General features: G+C 47.5%; 9 protein-coding genes across 9 annotated transcripts; 5 read left to right on the forward strand and 4 right to left on the reverse strand.

Annotated features, from left to right (window-relative positions):
• Window positions 1-791: 791 nt before the first annotated feature.
• On the reverse strand, window positions 792-2,435 carry F4817DRAFT_327671 (P-loop containing nucleoside triphosphate hydrolase protein). The gene is made up of 3 exons (XM_049302066.1): window positions 2,217-2,435; window positions 1,626-2,161; window positions 792-1,575 (listed from the first exon to the last, which is right to left on the reverse strand). The coding sequence occupies exons 1-3, from the start codon at window positions 2,272-2,274 to the stop codon at window positions 1,459-1,461; spliced, it is 711 nt and encodes a 236-aa protein (XP_049162143.1). The 5' UTR covers window positions 2,275-2,435; the 3' UTR covers window positions 792-1,458.
• Window positions 2,436-2,492: 57 nt separating this feature from the next.
• Window positions 2,493-4,310, forward strand: F4817DRAFT_327673 (radical SAM enzyme). The gene has a single exon (XM_049302067.1). It carries the CDS (start codon window positions 2,652-2,654, stop codon window positions 3,696-3,698), a length of 1,047 nt encoding a protein of 348 aa, XP_049162144.1. The 5' UTR covers window positions 2,493-2,651; the 3' UTR covers window positions 3,699-4,310.
• Window positions 4,311-4,323: 13 nt separating this feature from the next.
• F4817DRAFT_327674 (uncharacterized protein) lies at window positions 4,324-5,272 on the forward strand. The gene has a single exon (XM_049302068.1). It carries the CDS (start codon window positions 4,550-4,552, stop codon window positions 4,838-4,840), a length of 291 nt encoding a protein of 96 aa, XP_049162145.1. The 5' UTR covers window positions 4,324-4,549; the 3' UTR covers window positions 4,841-5,272.
• Window positions 5,273-6,119: 847 nt separating this feature from the next.
• On the forward strand, window positions 6,120-6,923 carry F4817DRAFT_327675 (uncharacterized protein). The gene is made up of 3 exons (XM_049302069.1): window positions 6,120-6,261; window positions 6,326-6,339; window positions 6,417-6,923. The coding sequence occupies exons 1-3, from the start codon at window positions 6,196-6,198 to the stop codon at window positions 6,838-6,840; spliced, it is 504 nt and encodes a 167-aa protein (XP_049162146.1). The 5' UTR covers window positions 6,120-6,195; the 3' UTR covers window positions 6,841-6,923.
• A 485-nt stretch (window positions 6,924-7,408) lies between these two features.
• On the reverse strand, window positions 7,409-8,275 carry F4817DRAFT_312780 (uncharacterized protein; the record flags this gene model as incomplete). Its single annotated transcript, XM_049300171.1, has 1 exon — window positions 7,409-8,275. The coding sequence occupies one exon, from the start codon at window positions 8,273-8,275 to the stop codon at window positions 7,409-7,411; it is 867 nt and encodes a 288-aa protein (XP_049162147.1).
• A 1,265-nt stretch (window positions 8,276-9,540) lies between these two features.
• On the forward strand, window positions 9,541-13,080 carry F4817DRAFT_327679 (uncharacterized protein). The gene is made up of 4 exons (XM_049302070.1): window positions 9,541-10,591; window positions 10,650-10,727; window positions 10,778-12,579; window positions 12,709-13,080. The coding sequence occupies exons 1-4, from the start codon at window positions 9,988-9,990 to the stop codon at window positions 12,784-12,786; spliced, it is 2,562 nt and encodes an 853-aa protein (XP_049162148.1). The 5' UTR covers window positions 9,541-9,987; the 3' UTR covers window positions 12,787-13,080.
• Window positions 13,081-13,094: 14 nt separating this feature from the next.
• F4817DRAFT_260892 (uncharacterized protein) lies at window positions 13,095-15,096 on the reverse strand. Its single transcript, XM_049299284.1, has one exon. The coding sequence runs from the start codon at window positions 14,571-14,573 to the stop codon at window positions 13,332-13,334; it is 1,242 nt and encodes a 413-aa protein (XP_049162149.1). The 5' UTR covers window positions 14,574-15,096; the 3' UTR covers window positions 13,095-13,331.
• A 1,046-nt stretch (window positions 15,097-16,142) lies between these two features.
• On the forward strand, window positions 16,143-20,499 carry F4817DRAFT_327687 (uncharacterized protein). The gene is made up of 4 exons (XM_049302071.1): window positions 16,143-17,167; window positions 17,247-18,473; window positions 18,528-18,575; window positions 18,624-20,499. Exons 1-4 carry the CDS (start codon window positions 16,864-16,866, stop codon window positions 19,922-19,924), a joined length of 2,880 nt encoding a protein of 959 aa, XP_049162150.1. The 5' UTR covers window positions 16,143-16,863; the 3' UTR covers window positions 19,925-20,499.
• On the reverse strand, window positions 20,500-22,347 carry F4817DRAFT_327688 (subtilisin-like protein). Its single transcript, XM_049302072.1, has 4 exons — window positions 21,715-22,347; window positions 21,294-21,662; window positions 21,124-21,229; window positions 20,500-21,068 (listed from the first exon to the last, which is right to left on the reverse strand). Exons 1-4 carry the CDS (start codon window positions 22,012-22,014, stop codon window positions 20,623-20,625), a joined length of 1,221 nt encoding a protein of 406 aa, XP_049162151.1. The 5' UTR covers window positions 22,015-22,347; the 3' UTR covers window positions 20,500-20,622.
• Between the last annotated feature and the right edge of the window lie 466 nt (window positions 22,348-22,813).

The raw sequence follows: 22,813 nt of genomic DNA on the forward strand, positions 1-22,813 counted from the left end.
GAAGAAAAGATTATGTGAATATGGAAGAATTAGATGAATGGGAATTAGAAGAACTACATGTACGTATGTACCTATACGCATCCCGTAAAGTATAAAAAAGCACTTAAGTACCTATGTAGAGTACCTAATAAATGTAGCCTAATTTCATGCGGGCGAAGATTCGGTAGCGGTATCTTGAGGTACCCGTGGACCCGAGGCCATCTGGTAGGTTCTCCGCAACCTGGGTAAGGATAACGGATACGCCGGTATCGTTGTTAGTGGATCGAATAAGAGCTTTTCATGTATTAAACGTGTTAATCACAGGGCAGAAAGGGGAGTTGGGTTCAAACGAAGAAAAAAAAAAGAAAAAAAGTGTTGGCAGCGTTGTATTCTCCGCAGTTGCATCGCATCAAGACCAGAAACTATCACTGCACACCATTATTAGCATCCACCATCTCATTTTCGCCCCTTAACTACCTAACCTACCTAACCATCCAATATCTTCTTCCCCGCTGTCCCACATGCTTTTAGCAGGTTCTAGCCAATATTTATCATTTTATGGAAGTTATATTATATTAAATCTAGGTAGTTAATTGGTATGATTAACCGCCTGAATTAGTAGTGCACATCAAGGCTAGGTACCAGTTCTAGAAGAAGAACGTGGGGGTCTCAATCGCTTTCAAAAGAGTCCAACACATACATACTTGGTAAGTACCTTGTAACAAAACACCACAAGTTCCAATTGTAGAACATATATGTAGCACTTGACGCACTCGGTTTATTGACTATGAATCTCATATGTCTCAATTGTAACACTTATCCTACATAATTCAAACGTAACGTAACCCCACCCCAACTTTACCAAGATCGAGATTCCATGCCGTCAGGGTCTTTGCGCGGGATTTTCTTGTCAGAGGCGGGGATCCCCATGTAAATCTAGGGCGCTTTGCCAAGTTGACCTGTCACTAGCCCTCCTCCCCGCACATCGACAGAGACCCTGGCAGCCTGGCTTATCCCAGAGTTGCGGATACCCAATACGAATCGTTACCGTAAGACATCATCATCTATCTGGGTAGTTGTAGAAGAAGGTTGGCCTAAGGATTAGGATAAATGGGAGCCTCAAGCGCCTTTTATCAATGCTGTCTATTTATAACAGCAGAAAAAAACACTTCAGTTCTAATCAGTACCGAAAGGAATCATTACTGTCTTCTCTAATAGTCAGTGTCTCAAACCGATGATTACTTAGCTACTTAATCACACGCTTCTCGTCTGGGTTTCGGTTGAAGTGCTGGGAAAACCCAAGTCCCAAAGCTCTCCGTATCGAAAATAGTACACCACCAAATCTCATCATTCCACTTTCCTCCCAGGAACGCATACTTCAGAACGTGTATCCTACATACATCCGCTTGATATCCGCGAATACACTAGGAAGAGAGACTTTCGACTGGAGTGAGGCAATGCTTCCATTTATTATGCCTTTCACACAAGAAAATGTGTTGTACTTCCTTCAACAATAATCTTCTGCCATAGCCCACTTTCTTCAAGCTTCTTTGTCAACTCATTAACGTTCTGCTCCTTCGTTCCATTTGCATCAACCTACAGCCATTAGTATCTCACTATTCCCATGTAGATCGTTTGATACCCACATCGATCAAAATGCCACGCTGCCGATACACCTCCTCAACTTCCATGGTCTCGGCCTCATATTCTACGAAACGTCTCTCGAACTTTTCCTTGCTGTCATTGCTATCTCGCCCTCGGGCTAGATATCTTGCTTCCGCATTTTGCTTGGTAACTTTGAAGCATAGTACGATATCCGGCTTTGCATTTGCTCTATCCCAACCACCACTGCTTGGGGCAAGTGGCAATTCGTCCTGGAACGGCCATGTGTTAAATGATTCTAGTTGCTCTATACATCGCGGAAATCCATCGACTAGAATTCCTTGAGACTTTGGTTCATCTTGGTAGATAGCGTCTTTTATCGCCTGGCAAATAAACGGATTCAAATCTTCCGAGGTAAGAAATCCCTGATTATCGAGCTTGTCTTTGATTCGGGTTCCAAGTGATGTGGCATGGTTTTGGCGCATCCAATCACGGAGGCTATCGCCGACAGAGTAGTGTGTCAAGTTGTGTGTTTGTGCTAGATGAGTACAGAGTGTTCCTTTTCCAGCGCCAGGAGGTCCTAAAAATTTAGTATAGCAAGGCCAAAGTAGATTGGAGGGTCTCAGAACACGTACCAAGGACGAAGATGACCGCAAATCTGCGGGGAATGGGGATGGTGGGAGTAGTCTCCATGATGATGATAATGCATAAGGCTATGAAGTTTATAGATACATTATTCAGACAGAGCCTTATTGTGTTTGATCCGGCGTAGATGGTGGGGCAGGAGTCGTGTCACACTAACGTTACAGATTTGTTACGCGAGGTTATATCATGTAACTCACACTTGGGGACATATCGATAATAATATTTAATAATATTTTTAAATAAAGTTTCTTCAAGTTACTCAACAAGGTAGGTTAATTAATTTGACACGTCAACAGAGATCACAGACTTCCCCACTTTCCATCCCGTACTAAAGAACCCGAATTCAATAACACCTACATTATTTGGGAGTTTTTCTGCAGAATCTGCTGTATAGGAATAGGTAGTCGAGGTCTACCTTGGCAGTCATGGCTCTTCTGACGAATGTATCGGCTGCCTTATGCCTCTTTATCATTGTCTACTACGTCGTTTCCACGTCTGTCGTAATTAAGAAACGCTTTAAACTGAAGGCCATCGACAAGCCACCTAAGGACCTATCAGCAGAACCAGACGCTCCTGTTTCCGTGAACTACTTCCCATCTCGGAAATGCAACTATACATGCGGCTTCTGTTTCCACACTGACACCTCTTCTTACGTCCTTCCTATCGATGAGGCGAAACGTGGTCTACGGCTGTTAAAAGAGGCCGGCATGCGCAAGCTCAACATTGCGGGCGGAGAACCCTTTCTTTACCCTCGTCTCCTCACCGAACTACTCTGCTATTGCAAGGAAGAGCTAAACGTCGAGAGCATTAGCATCGTGAGCAACGGCAGCAAGATCAGGGAAAATTGGTTGCGAGAAAATTGTCAGTGGTTAGATATTCTAGCCGTGTCGTGCGACTCGTTTAATCCGGAGACGAATAAAAAGATTGGGCGTGGTGACGATGGAGGAAATGCGGTTCGGCTGTTTCGTATTGCGGAGTGGTGCAGAAAATATGGAATCAAATTCAAGTTAAATACCGTCGTTAACATACACAACTGGGACGAAGACATGGTAGCCAATATCGAACAACTGGCACCATTCCGATGGAAAGTATTCCAGTGTCTCATCGTAGCTGGAGAGAACGATGACGAGACAAGAAAGCGAGACGCGAGGGGCTTCTTGGTGACTGATGAGCAATGGCAAACGTTCTGCAACCGGCATAAGCATATTCCATGCTATGTTCCGGAGGATAATAACTCTATGGCGAGCAGCTACCTGCTTCTAGATGAGTACATGTGCTTCCTAGACAAGGGCGAGGGTATGATAACGAAGAGCGAGTCGATTCTGCAAGTCGGCGTTAAGGAAGCCATGAAACAAATTGTTTGGGATAAGAAATCTTTTGTTGAACGAGGTGGTATTTACGATTGGGACAGATCTGATATGTTGCAGAGTGCTTGTGAAGGTGGTGGTAACAAGAAAGATCTGGAATGGTGATCAGGCATATCATCACAAGGCCTTCGCATAATGATCGGTTAACCTGAGAAATAACCCCCGTCGCGGTTGTTTCTAATTTTGGTAAAAAGCAGGTTTACCCGGGGTATCGAAACACGAGCCTTCTAAGCTACGCCTGTAGCTTCATACCATGGTGGGATGTAGGCATATTTGTTGGCAGGGGGTAGAGACGAGATAATTTGAAAGATGATTTCGATGGGCAAGTGTATCGGTATTTTCTCAATCTCGTCCATCTTGAGTTTCTAATAATGTGGGACTGATCAGGGAAATCTGTTTTTTAATATTGGTATACTTGTCAAGTCAGCAAATACAGCAGTTCCTCTTGTGTTTTCTTAGAGGTAGCATCTTTGGCGATGCTTCGGGAAATGTTATTATTAGCTAATAAGCGCCTCCCTTATAAAAATATACTAGAGCAGTTGCATTTAAATATGTTCCTGTGCGATTCCTTCATAATATGAATCCACTAATAGGGAGGTTCGCTTTGGAGTAGATACATAAAACTCAACCAATAGATCACCTCCATCCCTCTAAAAGGGATACAGATATATACTAGGTACGGAACATAGCTGACAAAATAATTCGAATAATTGGTTCGTAGTTGTGTATGCAGGGAAAGTGTTATAGGTCAACGTTAACTGAAGTCCACCATTTGCATTAATATATCGAATACCAATTTTATATGATTCTATATATCTAACATTTAGTAAAACCAAACAAACATTATATGACAAGACAACCATCATACCTAGCCAGCATTTATTTGCCCGTCTATATCAAAGCATCTTAGCTAAATATACGTCATTTCCCCAAGTCTGTCGTCATCCCTTAAGGCAATGGCGCTGCCATATTTCCCAAACCACCGGGTCAACCTGTCAATAGGCGAATTGCGCATTTTGGATAATGGCTTTCTTAACATCGAGCCCTCCGCTTGGCGAACATTTCAAACGATTCAAGACAGCGTAAGACAAGTCACTCGTTTCGCTACCGTGCGGGGAACCTATGTCTGTTTTTGCATCGACACTACAAATATCACCCCGAGAACAAAAGCTCGAGACATAACTCAAGTACAACTACATACAAATCCATCACCAGTTGGCCCACCTGAAGGTTATTTGTTATTGTAACATTCGGCACGCCAGCACTCGCGCCGCTATGATCAACGCGTTTCAGGCCATGGAGGAGCCCAAGTATTGGAACGGCTGGCTTGATCTCAAATCCGGAGACAAGGGGTGGGAGGAAGCCCAGGCCAATAACCCGTTCTTCATAGGGATACAAAAGTTGTTGAGTGAGAACGTTGACTGGACGGGCGGCAGCTCTCTTGCTACGATGTTGTTCCTCCTTGACGCACCAGTTGAGATGCAAAACTTTTCGTCCGACTTTAAGCTCCGTATGAAATTTGAACTACACCGAGAATCGGTCCGGGGGTCGTTTTGAAAACTTTGGATTTGGGTCCTTGTATATTGTAATTTGAGAAGTGTTATTCGAGGTCCTTTATAAATTAGGTAGTTTTAGAGCTAGCGGTAACTATAGCGATATGAATTCAACACGTGGATAAGCAACCCGTCTTGCCCTTTGCATCATTCATCTTCCATAATCTCCCCATATGTTTCTTCAAGATTCAGCTGTCAATATTAACCCAAGATCCCGCGTAACATAGTGTGTAGAGAGTGGTAGTCCTTCATGTTCCTTGAAAGTTATCCAGTTGAATGAATGACAATGATGTAGCCTACAACATAAAGGCTCACATTTCCGAGATAGGTTACGAGAACGGGCTCTTATGTCTCGGCAGGCTGCTTAGGTATGGATTAATTGCCAACGGCAATTCATTAGAGATACTTGAAAGTAGTATCTTGTTAATTAAACAAGTATGTGCTCTAAGCCTTAGATATAACCTTTTGCTGAAGAGACACCATATGATAGCGCTATAGATATATAGGAGATTGTAAACACTTTAAGGGCATTTGACATTACTCAAGGATAACCTTCTCAAAGGAGTCCGGTATACGGCATTATCAACCATAATAGGAACCCGAGGGTCCCGAGAGTTTTTGTTAGTGTCTACTAGAATCGGGATTCGAAGCATGGGAACGTAGAATGCCATACCCCGGCCGTCGTATCGACTACCTATATATGGGGTAGTATATGTATGAGCCCTGGTTTACTTCACCTCCTATACCAACTCCGGAAGTTCTACCTGCCTATTAAGATATTGCACCCCACGTGGAGATGTAAGCTTAAATCCACGTCTTGGATGCCCCAGCCGAGGTGTCCCATCCAGGTGGAGTTGTCTAAGCCCTGCCTCGGCCTTGGCTGAGGATTCCTACGAATAGTAACTCTCAATATAAGCTCTGCTTGTTCGCCAGACTACTAAGAGCGTGTTTAGACAACTACACTACTAGATTATTTATCGGTAACGCTTTAGACACAAAAAAGGCCAACTATAGAACAAAGTAGCAGGTTGATCTTTGAGATACCGATAATGAGTGACATTTTATCGGCGCTTACTAGCCCTGGGTTAACCCAAGCCCTTTACGCCGGAAATGCAGTAAGTTCTGGATTCTCAACTAAAAATTAATTCTATCCGATAACTAACATTTCTTCGTTTCAAGCTATGGTTTAGTAGGTAAGATTTATATCTCATCATATTTACTCTGACTCTCACCCCCGATGCTGAACAATATCAAAAGCTAATCCTGACAGTGCCGTCATTCACTTCGGCTTTCGCCAAGCCCACGTAATGCGAAGGATTTCGCACCGCAAAACTTTCAAAGACCCAGCAATCCGCTCTTCACCATCTGGTGATAAGTGGCACCACGACATCATGGCCTACCTAGGTGGAATGAACTCCCCGCTTGTTCTTCTCTCGATTCTTCGACTGTATTCACTACTACGCCCTTCGCGATACCTTTCTTCGAAGACGAGCGCAGGTGATGTTCCGCTCGACATTACAGCATTGACAGTCCTCGGACTCGCGAACTTCTCTCAGGCGATTCTGAATTTCACGCTGAGCCGAAAGAATGATAGATGGATCATGGGCAAGGGGCTTGATCGTATCACGGTTCTAGACGCAGTTTTTACAGTGCTGGACTGGAGCTTTGCACTGGCTAGGGTAGTTACTAACTGAATCAGTCTGGAGTAGGTACGCACATTTACAAGTACAGCCAACGGTATAACGAGGATAATGATAATTTGGTTTACTTGAAGAAACATTACAAATTCATGCATATATGTTCACTCACGACTAACTGACCAGAGTAGAAATATGAAAGCCTACCTAGTTTTAGGACCGCGACATACTGTGCAGATATGCTCATTTTAAGCGACCTCGAAGGATTTCCGAAATCATACGAAGTATGCATAATTAATATGATAGTCTAAGACTATTACCCAACTCCAAATTCATTAAACAATTTTCCTATTACATATGGCCGGCCCCTTTTTTTCAATCTTAGGCAGACTCTAGATGCCCCGTAGAAAAGAGAATAGACTCCAGCACATCCCCCAATAAACCCATCTTGGACAGCTACATAAGATGGTTAGCTAGAAAGTGTTTCTTATGAAATTCTTATTGTATCATGAGATAAAGCAAGAAGCATAGAAATAACGAAGTTGTTCCGCGAGGAACTTCTAAGCTAGCTATGGGAACCTGCGGCTATACATACTGAAAAAGACCTTCGTTCTAGATATCTCATCTAGAATCCTAGCACATCGATAGCGACCACATGTATGGTTGAGCTGGGAGAGGGGATCGATAGGTGAGGAGTCGTGGGGCTAAAGCTAGACGAGCTTTGATCGGGACGACTTAGGTCAACGGTAGGCAGAATCATCGTAGCCTCGCCATATCCCGTCCCATCAGAAGCAGTGGCGGTGCTCACACTAGCTACTTGCGACGAAGTTTTAGTGGTGAATGTCTTGCTACTAGTTGAAGTGGGCAAATCGCTACTCTGACTAGTAGAATTAAGGAGCTTGGTCGAGCTTATCGTTGGCGAAATGCTCCATCTTATGCTTGTGCTGCTCTCTACGGGATCGGGCGTAGATGAGCTGGCTGGCGAGCTTGAGGTGACCAGCGAGCTTGAGGTAGTGTAGGGTACACTGGAGGACGATAATGGAGCCTCAGGGGGATCAGCAATTCCCGGTCGTGGCCAGAGAGCGGTCACGGAAGACATGGTTTGATCCCCCTCGGTCGACTTTGACACCGCTCTGGAACTTGTTGAAGGGAGTAGGGAAGGCCGAACCGATACGTTAGGGGTAACAGTTATACATGAACCCTCAGTCCCGCTTATCGAGGTCTCCGTGATGACCGAAGTTGCTGCTGTAGCGCCCGTACCCAGGGCTCCTCCAGTGATGTTAGAGACGGATGCCGTGGAGGGTTCGATTGGAGGCAAGGTCTGGATGGTGGTATTTGTCCACAAAACTGGATGAGTAGTAACCGTCCTCGTGGTTGTAATTGTCATCGAACGAATAGTGACCGTAGTTAGCTCTGGCGGCTGTCTTACATCGAGGCCGGATGCACGCGCCACCAGAGCAAACAGAAAGTTACGCATCGCGTATGTATTCATTGTCGCGGCGGAAGCCTTTGTAGCTCCACGGGTCTACAAGGTACCTAGCTAATTAGAGATAGGTCTTCATAGATCTTGGGAAAGGATAAGCGAAGCCGAAAGGTTAATAAGATGCGGATACATGTCTACAAGAAAGTTCAAAAGAATCTGTGCTTGGTTATATACCCATTAGAGGCGATGTAGGTAGTCAGAAACTAACTTAGTAGAATCGTATTCTTCCCGTAATTTCTGCCGTGTACGCCCACTTGTACCTGAGTCAGAATCTAGTACAGTATCATTGTTTGTCTGCTCTCTAAGTGAAGTCGTGTCCTCAACACCCAGGTAGATAAACGTAACCTCGTCACTTAGTAGTCACTATTATTTTACAGCGTGGCCCCTTTGTCATCAGCCATACTCAGATTAAAAAGAGCAATCAATATCGTACCTACATCTACTAACCGATGTATTATGCACTAGAGCCTGGTCCTTTAAGGAGTTATGCTACACTCGTGATAAGGTGGCTAATAGCGTGACTATTAAATATATCATTCACCAAACTAATTCCAAACGATTCAAATTCACTGGTGGCTTTTAGCAATTGAAATGTAACGTTGAATAATTTAAATAACCCTAATAATGATTTTGATAATACATTTGATGGAAAAGGAGATTATTCGCTGTGAATAGGATGCTATGTTTTGATACTGTAAGTGGACTCGAAGACATCATTAACCTAAAGATTAAACGGATCTCACAGCTGCCCTTTAAAAAGCCTCTCAACAGCCGCTAATGTTATTGCATTCATCTGCGACAGACAATTATATAAAATGCATCAAACTCTCGTGGCCCAATCGTATGAGCAACCTCGGGGGTTATATGTGGCGCTATAGCGTTGTGGCTGTATAGGGCTATGTTAGATAGCTTAGGTATATAAGGTATCACATGGTTCATAAGACCTAGACTAATAAGTTTGACTAAAGAAACCTTTCAAGTACACTCTTTTAGCAACACGATCTATACGGGTAAGCCGCTTCGCTATGGTTATTGGATGTTAAACGTTTATATTTCTCTATTCTTTCCCAGGCAAGCTTTAGTGTAAAAGCAACTACACTACATGTATGTAGGAACAAAGCCTCCTTGTGGAGAAATGATCCTGCCTTTTTCAGACTTTAGATCGATCAAATCTTGGGGGCGTGTCGTCATACTTGGCCTACCCCGGCTGGTCCATTCATTAAGAGCCAATCATCTTCGCTGAATATTCCTGTTCCTGGCTTAAAATGGCAATGAGCAACTACAATGCTACCGACTTCTATCAGACAAGCTGCCAAGTTTTCCTGCTTGAATCCGCCGCATCGAGCCCATCTTACGGCTGATGCAATCATGGCATATAATCTTCATGTTCATGATGTAGTGAGCCAAGCACCCATGTCACCCCGTTACATCCACAAGTCTTAAACGTTACCCCGACCTATTATACCTACTAAATGCCGACGCTGTTGTATCCGCAAGTACCGTGATACTTCCGCCGTCATTGGCCCCTGGCCCCTGGATTAATCCTGTGCATTTTAGCTGCCCTCGGAAGCCTCAAAAGGGTTGCTCTGTGACCTCATATCCATATATGAAGATGCCACCCCCCTTCCCGTGGTCATCGCTATGCATGGAGTGGCGATATTCTTCTATGCCGTGGATTTGAGAAGAGAACCATTTACGCGACAGTAAGATGCTATTTCACCATGACATTTACCAAAGTCCTCAATAGCAATCCTGACCTCGGAAGTCGACGAAACGAGACTCCGCGCCCAAGGTTTAATTCGTTAGTCACATCAGATCGTCTAAGAGAAGGCTCAAGACTACCGAAATTTTCGATGGCGAGCAGTATCAGAAAAGGACGACGATCAATATTTAAGGAAGTAGGACTGACCGCGGAGGGACGAGAAAGTCAACAAAACATAACCTCAGAGACGCACGAAGAAAGTGACGCCAATGAAAGAATTGGGCCATCCTCAGAAATAGCGTCACCGGTGGAAACGACATCTTCTATTGGGCAAGGTTCGCCGAGGGGAAAGTCTAAGTGGTTGTCTAAATTGGCACCGTCGAGGCGCCCGAGGATGAAAACTACTTCTAGTGCGCCACCTCCCATGATCACAGGGCTTCATAGGCTCTCCATGATCGCTCTACTTATCGCAATTGTTCTTCCTACCATTAGTTATAATAACGGCCATAAAAGGGTTGAGGTCAGCGGCGCAGACGCAGGCGTAATTAGACCAAATCCGAGCGTGATCCTCAAAACCAGAGAGGACAGTCCCACCGACGTTTGTACAAGATGGGCTGGTCAAAGTAAGTGTCTATCGGATGTTTTTGATCTCTTCATACCACAGCCACTAACCTCCTTAAGGTGCTTTGATTAATGGGACGGTATACATCTACGGAGGTCGGTCAAAGAACAACGGAGATCAGCAAACGAACACATGGAGTAGGTGAAGCATTGATAAGTTGGCAAAGTTTCTGCTAACTGGGTCCTAGACAACGACTTTATAGCCCTTGATCTGACCAAATCATGGGATATCAGCTCACCGGCCCTGTCAGGTCTCCCTAGACCATCAGGTCCGCCAGCGGTATCTCTTGGCTATCTCTGGAACGACTTAGACCGTCTATATCTCTATGGCGGCGAATTTTCCGATGATCCTCTTGTACAACCATCGCCAATCTCTACATGGATGTATGATGTAGCTTCGTCAACTTGGACAGAACTACAAGATCTTATGACATCAGCTGGCAACTTTTCAGATCCCGAAGGCACTCCTGTACAACGGGCGGCGGAAGGCGCTGGAATCTCCGTACCTGAGTTAGGCGTTAGTTGGTATTTCGGCGGCCACCTAGATTGGGCTACTACGCCAGGGTGGACGAACCAGATTGACCGTGTCTATCTGAAGAGCCTACTTGAGTTCACGCATCCAGGGTATGCAAACTCCGGGGTTGACTCGCTCCATTCTTCTGGCGCTCCCCCAGGTGGTGCTTACAGAAACATCACATGGGGCGGCATTCAAAACCAGGATGGCTTCACCGAGCGAGCTGACGGTGTTCTCGTTTACGTCCCCGGCTGGGCTCCGAGAGGGATTTTACTGGGCCTTGGCGGAGGGGTGGTCGGAGAACACGAAACCACCGACGCATTCTCTTCCATGAGTACCATTGATGTTTATGACATAAAAACTAGTACCTGGTATCACCAAGAGACATCCGGTGAAGCACCTCAAGTACGAGTAAATCCATGCGCAGTTATCTTCTCGGCCCCCGATGCAAGCTCGTTTAATATCTATATGTACGGCGGACAGAACCTGCTCCCGTATGGAAATCAAACTCAATACACGGACATATGGATTTTGACTGTGCCCTCATTTACTTGGATTAAAGTCGATACTTCGACTAGCAAAGAGCCACCAGCCCGAGCCGGTCATCAATGTGCTGCCCGAGATGGTCAGATGATCGTGATCGGTGGCTATGTTGGCACTGAGATTGCTTGTGACAACCCTGGTATCTACAATTTTGACGCCTCAAATTTGGAATGGAAAGATTCCTTCGATACAGCAGACCACCCGGCAGACGATCACCCAGAGAATAGCATACTGGCTGGTAGTTACGGTTATAAGGTACCCGATATAGTTCAGTCGGTAGTAGGCGGCTCATCTGATGGTGGCGCAACAGCAACGCAGCCAGCGTCTGGCCCGGCTACAGACGGACCTTTCAAAACTGGTACACCGCCGGTGTTTACCATTACGGCACCTGGCAGCATCGCAACCGTGACAAATGGCGACTCAGGGTCTGGCGACTCATCTTCATCACCCGCCGGTGCGAATGGTGGCTTAATCGCCGCAGGCGTAATAGCAGGCCTGGCGGGTCTGGCAGCACTATACCTCGGGTTCTGCACATGGCTATACCGTCGCCAGGTGGCTGCGTATAAGCAGCATATGGCTATCGTAAACCGGGACTCTGGTTCTATAGATGGAGATAAGGGCTTCGGAGCGACCGTCGCCGGGATGCGCGAGAAGCTGCGTAAAAGCCACCGCCGCGGATCCTCCGACGGCTCTGGCGAGCAGTTCGGATGGGTGGGCCGCCAAAGTGAACAGAAGCAGATAGCCGGCGATGATCCGAGTTCTGGTACATCCGGATCGAGATCGGGCTATGGTTGGTCGCGGCCTAGTGACGACAGCCCCTGGGCATATGATAGCTACATCAGCGGGGCGGCGGGTGCAGGAGACATCGGGCGATCTAAGAGCGGCGCGAGTCGCAGCACGGCTGGGTCGGCAGACGCGCTATTGGATGGACGGGTACGTAGTATTCAATATTTCTCTTCCTCCCTTTCATCTGTTTACGCCTTCGGAGTTTCCTAATCGCATTGATTCAGGGAGCTTCGGGCTCCTTACATCGAGAATTAATTGCTAACTTCAATATCACAGCAACCGAATTTCATTAGCGTTGTATTGGCGCCCAGGCGTGCCTTGCGCGTTGTTAACGGGATAGAAGATCAGCAATGATGCCTACCTTCTTCCTGCTTGCTTCCTTTTTTTGTTGTTGACTCTAAAACATAATATCTTGGCAAAAAACTCTGGCGAAAGGTTTTAATAAGATGGACGAACGATATACGAGGAACGATCTGCACAGGAGTCCTGTCCGTTTTTTCTTTTTTTTTCGTTTCGTTGAATAGTTGTACGATACCCAAATTTGTTATGATGTTTAGAAACATGGTGACTACCACCTCATGTAACGTATTTAGTTATACGAATTGGTTGGAATACGTGCTGCAAGTATAAGGAGGGGGGGAAGGAAGGGGGGGGGGGGGGGGGTCAAGATATACAATAGTAATTTTATTGCTAAGAAGTGCCTATGCTGCTAATAGCCCTTAAACGCTGCATTGCGAACTTCGATTCCCATTCCATTGGATAAAGCTCGGTACCTACCTATAGAGCATGCTGCCTAATTCACTCGAAACGCCGGCCCAGCCCAGATTTCCTTTCCCATAATAATAAAAATTGAACGACACTATGATCATTCCCATCCTCATGTTATAGTTCTGTGTCTCTTACATCATACGATAAATGGGTAATTTGGATGCTATCAAGTCCTTTCCAGGCGCATTAAAAATGCCAAAGTTCAAGTCGTCTCCTATCCTTAGCAAGAATCGCTCAACCCAGGAGACCTCGTCTGTATCTCCGACTTCTTTCAGCCGATCAGCTGTATCCAGGGCTAAGCAAACAAGCCGCCTGCGGGTAGATGGATAAAGATTTGAGGAATCAGAACTGTTATGTAAGAACTGAACAGCGGCAGAATGGTTGGGCACGAGAGGGTGATGGAGCTCCAGGTGCGCCATATCCATCGGCATCTTCCATGGGCGCCCTATGTCGACGAACGATTCGAACAGAGGTGCTGAGGGTTTTGGCCGTTCCGAGGCGCACACCGTAGAAATCCAAGACAATCCAGCCCACGCCTTCCGGAAACTTTTGAGCGCTACTTCGTTCTGTTTAGGCAGTATATCGTTCGCACGTATTATAGCCTCGTACGAGGAGTCAAGGCTAGTCTTCACCCCAGAGTACGTATGACAAGTCTGGTTCAAGATGGCGAACAATAGGGCCGACAAGGTCGATATGTGAAGCTTTTTGATATCGTGGGTCTTGTCGCATATAGATAGGCGCGCCACCCACGTCCAAGCTACTTCCTCAAGGCCTTCGGCATACATAAAGGGTATGAGGGCCGCAAACAAGGTCGAGTTAGAACTGAATTGCATGTCATTTTCTAGACCGGAGGCCCGAAGCCACTGTACCACCCGTAACCCAGCCCCGGACTCGGCCATACCCCGCCGAATATCGTCGGCCGATCCGTTTCCGATCTGGGACCGTACCTTGGCGAGAAAGCCGACAGCACGTTGCGGGGTCATAAGACCCCGCGACACGGCAGAATCGAAGACATCGAGAGGGTCCCTAGACGCCGAAGGCAGTTTCTTCTTGCTCTGGTGGGAAAAGAGGGGGTTTGAGAGAATATCGCGTAAGTGTCGGTCTGTCGGATGCTGTTGGCCTGGGGTATCTAGCGAAGAAGACGAAGAGGGGAGAGATGTCGAAAAGGTAGGCTTTTTATTTTGAGGTATAGAAGTCTGCGATGTTATATCATCGTGATGCTCCCACGGGTGTTCCTTATCGAGGTTCTTTCGGAAGGACGTCGTGATGGAATCGAGCATCTGTTGGGACTCGCGGGGGGTCAACGGCAAGGGTTGGTGTATCTTGGGGAGGAACCTCTTGAGCGAGTTGAGCGAAGTTGTTCGGACCACCATCTTGAGTTTTCGATGATAGTGACGATGGATAACAGGTCTAATGTTATGGGAATATCCAGACTTCAATCATAATTCCTATGTTTTCGAAAATATAGGTAAGGTCGGGTTAAGATACAATATTTTAAAGACGTCAATCCCTACGTCGTCGAGTCGACATCGTCAATTAAGCGAAGAAGGTTGCGATAGATGAATTGATGGTTCGATAGGCGGATGATGATTGGGCGATTAGTTCTAGCTCCTCTTCCCCCGGTGCTTACAGTGCTTACATAATGCAGCTCAGGTACAGTCTACTACATATGTACCAAGGTACCTAGTTCCAACCCGGGTTTTGGATCCATTGAATCCTTTGCCAGATTCCGCGACAGATCAATCTCAGTTATGGGTCTTTCGAACTGCATGCATCTACCTACCTAGGTACCTTATCTTGGGTTGGGTACATATTGAACAATACAAAGGGATTTGAAAATATTAATATTGGCTAGCCTACTTTTCAAGATTTCAGGTGAGATGTCTTGCACATCTAAAATTCATCACATTATCTATGTGTTGTCAGTCGAATAAAAGATACGATGAAGCACAAAGTATCGAATTCCCACAAGCTTATCATAATAATACGGCAACATGGAGCAGCACAGTCTCGCCATGCCAGATAACGCAAGCGGCGATGTAGTCGGAAGAAGTCAAATGATGAACCAAATATGCGACTGAGTCAGGTAATGGTCACACAGCACCGAGCCGCGCGGTACAAACGACGCCATGGCTTGAAATATGTAGTAATACCTACTCCGGATAAAGACTTCAGTTCATCGTTGAATTAAATAAGAAGTTAAAGGCCATGACGGCATTGAGCGCCTCCCCTCAGCCCTACGATAAGTAAAGGAAGTTGGAACTTTGGGCACACACTGTTCGTCATAGCGCTCACTGGTAAAATATATCCATGGATATAATTCATCTGCACGGTAGAAACTCCCTAGATCCGGCATTGTATCTGTTGGATAGCTTGGGATTTCTTAAACCAAGGGGTTGGTATGAACACGGACAGATTTTCAAGAGTTGGCACGTGAACTCAACCATTGAAATTCCAGTATCTCGTCATGAGAAAAAAGAAAACCCCCCCTTTGTTCGTTTGATAGGAAAAATATATATCTGAAAGGTATTATGCCTACCTGTTCCTGTTTTAGGTAGATACCTATATTTGTAACTTTATGAAGGTATCTACAGATAATATGGAAGGGATAATAAAATGCGTGTAGTGTAGCAGATCTAAAGTATGTAAAGCTAGCCGAGTGCAATTCATTCCACGTCAATTGAGCAATAGCCGATTTCGTAAAGGTATGCATATACAATGTGCGTATGAAGCATGCAGATCGATCCTACTGTGTACCTACACGTATACCAGGCAGTTAGTTACCTCGGCGACTGTCTCCTACATATGTAGGTATGTAGCCATTGAAGGTCTCAAGGTCGAGCTTCCCCATACTGTACTTATGTAGGTAAGTAAGGTACTCCGATATGTAGGCACTGACTCGCACGTGCTATCACTAGGTTCCACCTGTACGGTTGTCCAATCATTAAAAAAAAAAAAAAAAGAGTTCACTGTTTGTGGGGCATAATCCCTACCCAAGTCAGGTCAGGCGGTATATATAGGTACATCCTAGGGAAGGCTACCTGCACCAATCCGGCCTGAGGTCATGTTTTTCAAGGTATCACAGTACATTTAAATGTATCTAACATACCTGACATGCCCAAAAGCAAACCAAAGTGGTACAAGTGGTAACCTACATGAGATAGGCCAGGACTATTAGATAATCCAACAGCCGAAAAAGCCTTCAGATCCAAGTCCACTTCCCTTTTTCGTTGCAAGCTCTGGATTGCCTTCTCACACCACGCACGTACTACAACACACACAAAGCAAATATCTACCTAAAGCATCCCTCTCTCGCATTGAAGCTTCTCTTACTTCAACCCCGATTGCCATTGTCTAAAGACAATTGGCCAATTCGCCTACCGTCGCGTTATTGACACGTCGCACATTTTTGTCAGCCTCACCTTCACCTGCGTCGAATCGCATACAGTGCCACGCGCCCCCAACTTCTTACCTCTTCCGCCCACCCAAATTCCAAATCAATTCTGTCATTCAACCTACAACTTACTTCTCCACCATTTCACGTTTCCAACAACGCCCACCACACTGGTGTCATCGCCGATTTGACTGCTATCGTTGAAACCCCCTTCTAAGAAGGGAATCATTTACACCACATATCATATTGTCTAACCTAAGTCTTAAGAGATGGCCGAGGTTCAGGCTCGATCACAGGCACCATCCTCTCGTGGCCGAGGTGGTGGCCGCGGTGGCAGAGGAGGCTTCGCCAGCCGTACTTCTACGAACAGACGGACCAATGGTGATAAGTTGACGATTGCAGATGCGACCGCTTTCGATGACGACGGTGATGTTAGCCAACTCAGGAAGCAGTATGGTGGAAAGCTCGACACTATTAAAGAGCTCTTCCCGAACTGGTCGGATGCCGATATTCTCTATGCACTAAAGGAAACAGACGGCGATGTTGAAGTCGCCGCTACACGAATTGCTGAAGGTACGCTCCTACCCTCCTTATTCTTCGCCACCCTCGCCCTTTTACCGCTTCGCCTTGCTAATATAATTATCACTTATAGGTACCATCTCCCAGTGGGGCGAAGTATCAAAGCAGAAGAAGACCACCACCCGCCCTAAGCCGAAGGATGCTTCCATTTCAGCTGGCCTCGCCGAATCGATCGGTAACAGCAGGCCAGTTCGTGGCGGTCGCTCAGATGGTGTACGAGGTGGTCGTGGTCGTGGTAATGAGCGAGGTCGAGGAAGTGGCAGAGGTCGGGCAACTTCTCATGCTACCACGAATGGTCAACGGTTGAAGGAGAACCAGCAACTTTCCGTTCCGACTGAAGAATCCTCTGGGTGGGGAACCACCAATACCACCACTGAAGAAGCTGCTACCAACGATCAAGGCGCCCCAACCTGGGGCACAACTGATTCTACTACCGAAGCTGCTGTTACTCCCACGCCCGCCACCGCTCCTACTGATTCGGCTCCTGCTAAACCCAGTGTCATCCCGCAAGGTACACAGAAGACCTGGGCTAGCATGCTACGCCAGTCGACCGCCCCGAAAGCAGCACCGAAGCCGAAGGAAGCCCCTGCGCCTAAGCCCGCCGAAGTGTTGGAACCTCTTCCGCCCGCCGAACCTATCGCCACCGCCGCCGCCGCCACCCCCGAGCCTGAATCGCAGCCTGCGCCCGAGGAAGCCCCGAAAGAGGCCGCCGAACAGCCTGCCCCCGCAGAGACGCCTAAGGTTGTCGAACCCGAAGTTACACTACCCCCTTCTGAAGACGATTTAACCCGAGTCAACCTCGAGCAGCTACCCGACGAATCTCAACCCCCGAATACCGCTACAGCTGCTGGTACAGCCGCAGATTCATGGGATCCCAGACAACCGCAGCATAGTGCTACGGTGACTCCGCTCTCGGCCTCCCAGGCGCAGCACCAGACTACACGCCCCGTTGCTGGTGGGTTTGCGACAACCGCGATTAAGGCAACCGAACGTCCTGCACCTCGTATGCCTAGTTACCAAAAGCGTCTTCTTGAGCAGGAAGAAGCGGTCCGAATGCCTGGGAACCGCGAGGTCGACCGTGCCGCCGTACAATTCGGTGCTTTCAGCATAAACGGAATCGAAGATGATATCGATGGTGACCGTGAAGACCCTGAGACTAGAACTCAACCGCCACCTGAATCTCCGATCGCCGTTCCCCGTGCCTCATTGCCTCCGGTGTCTCAACCTGCAGCAGTACCCGACGCATTTGCGGCTACTCAGAAGCCTGCTACATCTTTACCCTCAGCACCTAGCGCAACTGGTAGAGCACCCTTTCACCGTTCTCAGAAGAAACAGCTCACTAACCGTCGTCTAGCGACACCCGTGGCCCCACCGACCGGTCCCGCTGCCATTACAGCTCAGCGTATGTCGCAGTATCCCCAAGTCAGTCACCCTACTAATATTCTTACAGCGCCGCAAGCGCCCTCGAGCAACCAGCAATTTGGACGCTATGGTCAAACCAATGCGCCAGAACCGGCCGGCTTCCCACAGAAATCATTCGATACCTTCGGCCAGCAGACTGCTACCAGCTCGGCTGGTCTCGATAACTTCCCAACTCCTACAACGCAAGCCTCAGGACCGCAGACGCAGACTAGTGGCGCATTTAGCTCCGCACCGAGTGATTACCCACCTTATTCGAACGACCCGCAGCTTCGTAGTTCATACAATAATTATTACGGGCAACAGCAATATGGGCAACAGCATGCTGGCCAAAGCCATCACGAGACTTCGAACGTTCCAAACCGTGGATTTAGTAGCTACAACGCTGGTCAGAATGATAATCTAAGTCAGTACCCCCAGAGCGGCGCTCAGCAGACTAGATATGGAGCTACTGCTTCTGCCGAGTCTCACAACAGTGGCCACAATACACCAAATCCGATCGGTCAAGGCGGCCAACAGGCTTCGAGCCAAGCTACCCAGCCTCAATCCAACCTTCATCAGCAGCCGCATAATAACCAATATCCCTATTCACACCCGTACTACTCGAGTCCGTACTACGCCCAGTATATGAGCCAGTATGGCGGTGCGTATGGACAGGGAGCATACGGCGGCCCATACGGTAAAGGGGGGCTTTATGGACAACCCCACCAGTACGGAATGTCCCCACAGGGCCCTTACGATCATGCATCTTCTCCCGCGACAAGCGGCTTTGGTCAGTCCTCTCTCGGTGGCCGCGATAGCACAATAGCTTCCGGCATCGATAACTACGGCCGCGCAGGCTCCACTCAGTCGGGCGCGCCAGGCGGTCTTGGTGGCAGCGGATTCGGCGGGATGCATGACACGTTCGGACGTGGCTCAGGTTACCCCTCTCAGGCCGGGCAGTCTTTCAACGCTCCGAACGCACCTGCTTCAAGTACGGGTCCTGTAAACGACGACTTGAAACCGTATGGCGACTCGAAGACTGCTGGTGGACCTAGCCCTTCCCTTAGCGCCGCCGCAAGACCGGGTTCCGCTACAAACACTGCTGCAGCATCTGGCCTTCCACCTCCCCAGTCAGCCCAGCAAGGTATGGGCGGATATGGGGGCTACCCTAGTCATCTGAGTCACGGTCTGCACGGCAACCAGTCTGCAGGGAGCGCCTATGGCCTCGGGGGCACCGCTGGCCAAGGGCACGGCAATGGTCCGTACGGAGGTTACGGAGGCAACCAAGGTTTCGGGAACTACTACGGCGGCCGGCAACAGCAAGGTGGCTGGGGCGGTAACTACCACTAGTCATCACGCAAGCAGCCGAATCGCAGACATCCCCGGACCTAATTAAGAGGCTTCGGGTTAGATCCGACGGTACTACTAGATCTGAAGTACTGCTAGCATTGGTTACAACAGTAGCCATGCCACCTTTTCTTTTTCCGCAAAGTTGATCATGAGAATTTCTCTACTCTAATGAGCTCTGGGGGGTATCGCTTACTCCCTCGTTTTGATTGGCGGGGGCATGGAACGGACCAGAAAAGTTCTTGCTGAGAGGTACGGGGGTCTGAGATTTACATGTACGATTGTTTTTCCTTACACAGGGTTACATCTCCGGCATCGAGGCTACGGTGCCTACACTAGGATTAGGATGATACCGATTACCAAACCTTTTCATACTCGGTTGAGCAACCCACATATTGTACACTTTGTTGATACTCGTGATGGACAGTTTAATGTTGATGAGGATCGTGACATGTGTATCAAGAAGTGTTATCCCGTAAAGGATTGACTATTCCACACGTGTGTAATTATGAGCTACCTTCTAGTTAGGTTAATTGGGCTATCCTAACAAGATTCTGCAATGATAAAGTAATTAGTACAGTTCCTCTTGAATGATTTTCTCATTGACATAGTCTATGATACGTAGGTACCTTAGGTAGGTAGGTAGGTATGCATGCAATCCGTAACCCATCGTTCCCACGACACTGGCACTATATAGTACATCACGCAATACCATTATAAGCCAGTAAATTCGGGCTGTCGCTCCCCGCATCAATAACGACATCCCTGATAGCCAACTCCTTGATGCGGGCAACCGTCTTGGCAGGCGAATCTAGACCCTCTTCGAGTGCTTTGAGGTACAACGCAAGCCCTGCGACGTGCGGCGACGCCATGGAAGTACCAGAATTGAGGGTTTCAAGGCCCTCCACGTTCCACAGCGAGGGCACGTCGACTCCGGGAGCGAATATGTCGACGTCACGCCCAAAATTGCTCCATGAAGCTCGGGTCCGATCCCAACCTACGGCGCCTACTGTTAAGGCGGACCCGGCTGAGGCGGGAGAACGTGTCGAGGCATCGGCACCGTCATTTCCGGCGCTAACTACGGAGAGTATGCCTAGTAGAGAGGCAGCATTGACGGCGTTGTTGAGGGCTGATGAGGTTGTAAACGCTAGGAGGTTGTTAGATAGGGGATAGAGTGGAGGGTGAGATTGTAAGTTACATACCTAGACTCATGTTGATGACGGACTTGCTGGCTCGTCCCGGCGTCGAGGTGATGTTATTCACGGCCCAATTTATCCCGTCGATAACGTGGGAGGTCGTCGAATAACCCTACGATTTCACACTTAGCATAAGAATGTAATAACTAACATAGCCAAGCACAGATTCAACTCACCGGCCCTCTAACAACCTTAACGTCTACAACAGTCGCATTCTTTGCCACGCCATAGGTGGCAGATGCGACGGTTCCTGCAACATGGGTTCCGTGGCCGAAGTGGTCGTCGAAGGACTCGGTGCCTGCATATGTGTTATAGCCTTTAATGGCGCGGCCCCCGAACTCGCTGTTGTTGGTTAGGACTCCGGAGTCTAGCACGTAGGCATACGTCCCAGTCCCTGCGCAGTCACTATAAGAATACGTGTGGCCCCGCGAGTTGTCATTGGCAAGTTGCGATCGCGAAGATAAACTTGCAATACCCCACGGCGCATTGGTCTGCTGCGTTACGGACGTCAGACGCGCGACTCTGTCGGGTTCTACGGCCAGGACCTAGGATCGTTAGCAGTTGCGCATTACAATAGGATTGGGAACCGAGCGTTACATTCTCATTGGCCATGATCTGCGCGATAGTCTTTTCGTCGAATTCGCCCGCGTACCCGTTGAAGCCCTTAAACCCATACGTCTTCTCGGGACCGTTAGTACTGCAAGGGGAGAGGCTCCGTTTGCGCACGTTGAGCACCCAATCCAAGTGGACCCCAATATCTATGTCGGGCTTGAGGCTCACGATGTATCTGCCGGGCACTTCGTCGCCATCCTGCAGGCTCAAGATGTCGACTTTCTTAGCGAGCGCTGGAACGGCGAGTCCGAAAATGGCCAAAGCCAATCTTGCTAAGCGCGGCATCTTGACTTGTCAGATGGATTGCTCAGAACCGAGTGATGAAAAGCATATTAGTAAATTAGGCCACGCGCTGGCTGGGCCTTTATTATTTTTTTCCTTTTTTCTCGGCAGTCACCCCTATCCACCAAAATCAGGGGAAGAAAGCAATGTGCTCGTATTCAAACCTTCTGCTTCCCCGGGCATCATCCGATTCGGGTAAGGTGTGTGGAAATTACCGTCCCATTACCAAACTATGGCTGGGGCTGAGCGGGTCGAACCCGGGTATCGTTTACTTGGCATATTAGATAACTTTGGCATTGCCTATTCTACAGAGCATTAGCTTCAGCGCCAAGAGGGTTTTCTTCCGAAGACATACGTAGGTAGGTTAAGAAAAGGATGAAGAGATTAAGGCGAGAAGGACAAATAAAGAGAGCATGAAGGAAATTATCACATAAATTTCCCATTGCTTGTCTCCAAAGTGTAAGTGATCATAACCTCAAGTTCAGAACCCATACATAGACCTACATAACTTTATTCTATATATAGTTCACCACCCCTCTACCGTTCTCATCTCGTGAGGTCACAAAAGATCTAGCATAGGAAGATAAACCATATTAGTCGCTGACGAGAACCTAAAGCTCATGATTAATGTTGTCATGAGATATTACCTCAGAAACTCTCCGTACAACACTAAATATAACATAACCACGGATTTTATAGATAGGTATGATCACGTTCGTAGATGATTTTGAATAGATTACTACAGATACCGGCAGAGATTCAATACATACTCCTCAATGCAAAGGTGTGTCTTATTCAAGCA

The sequence above is a fragment of the Daldinia loculata genome, assembly GCF_022478755.1.
Source record: "Daldinia loculata strain CBS 113971 unplaced genomic scaffold F4817scaffold_7, whole genome shotgun sequence".
In the NCBI taxonomy this organism is placed as follows: Eukaryota; Fungi; Ascomycota; class Sordariomycetes; order Xylariales; family Hypoxylaceae; genus Daldinia; species Daldinia loculata.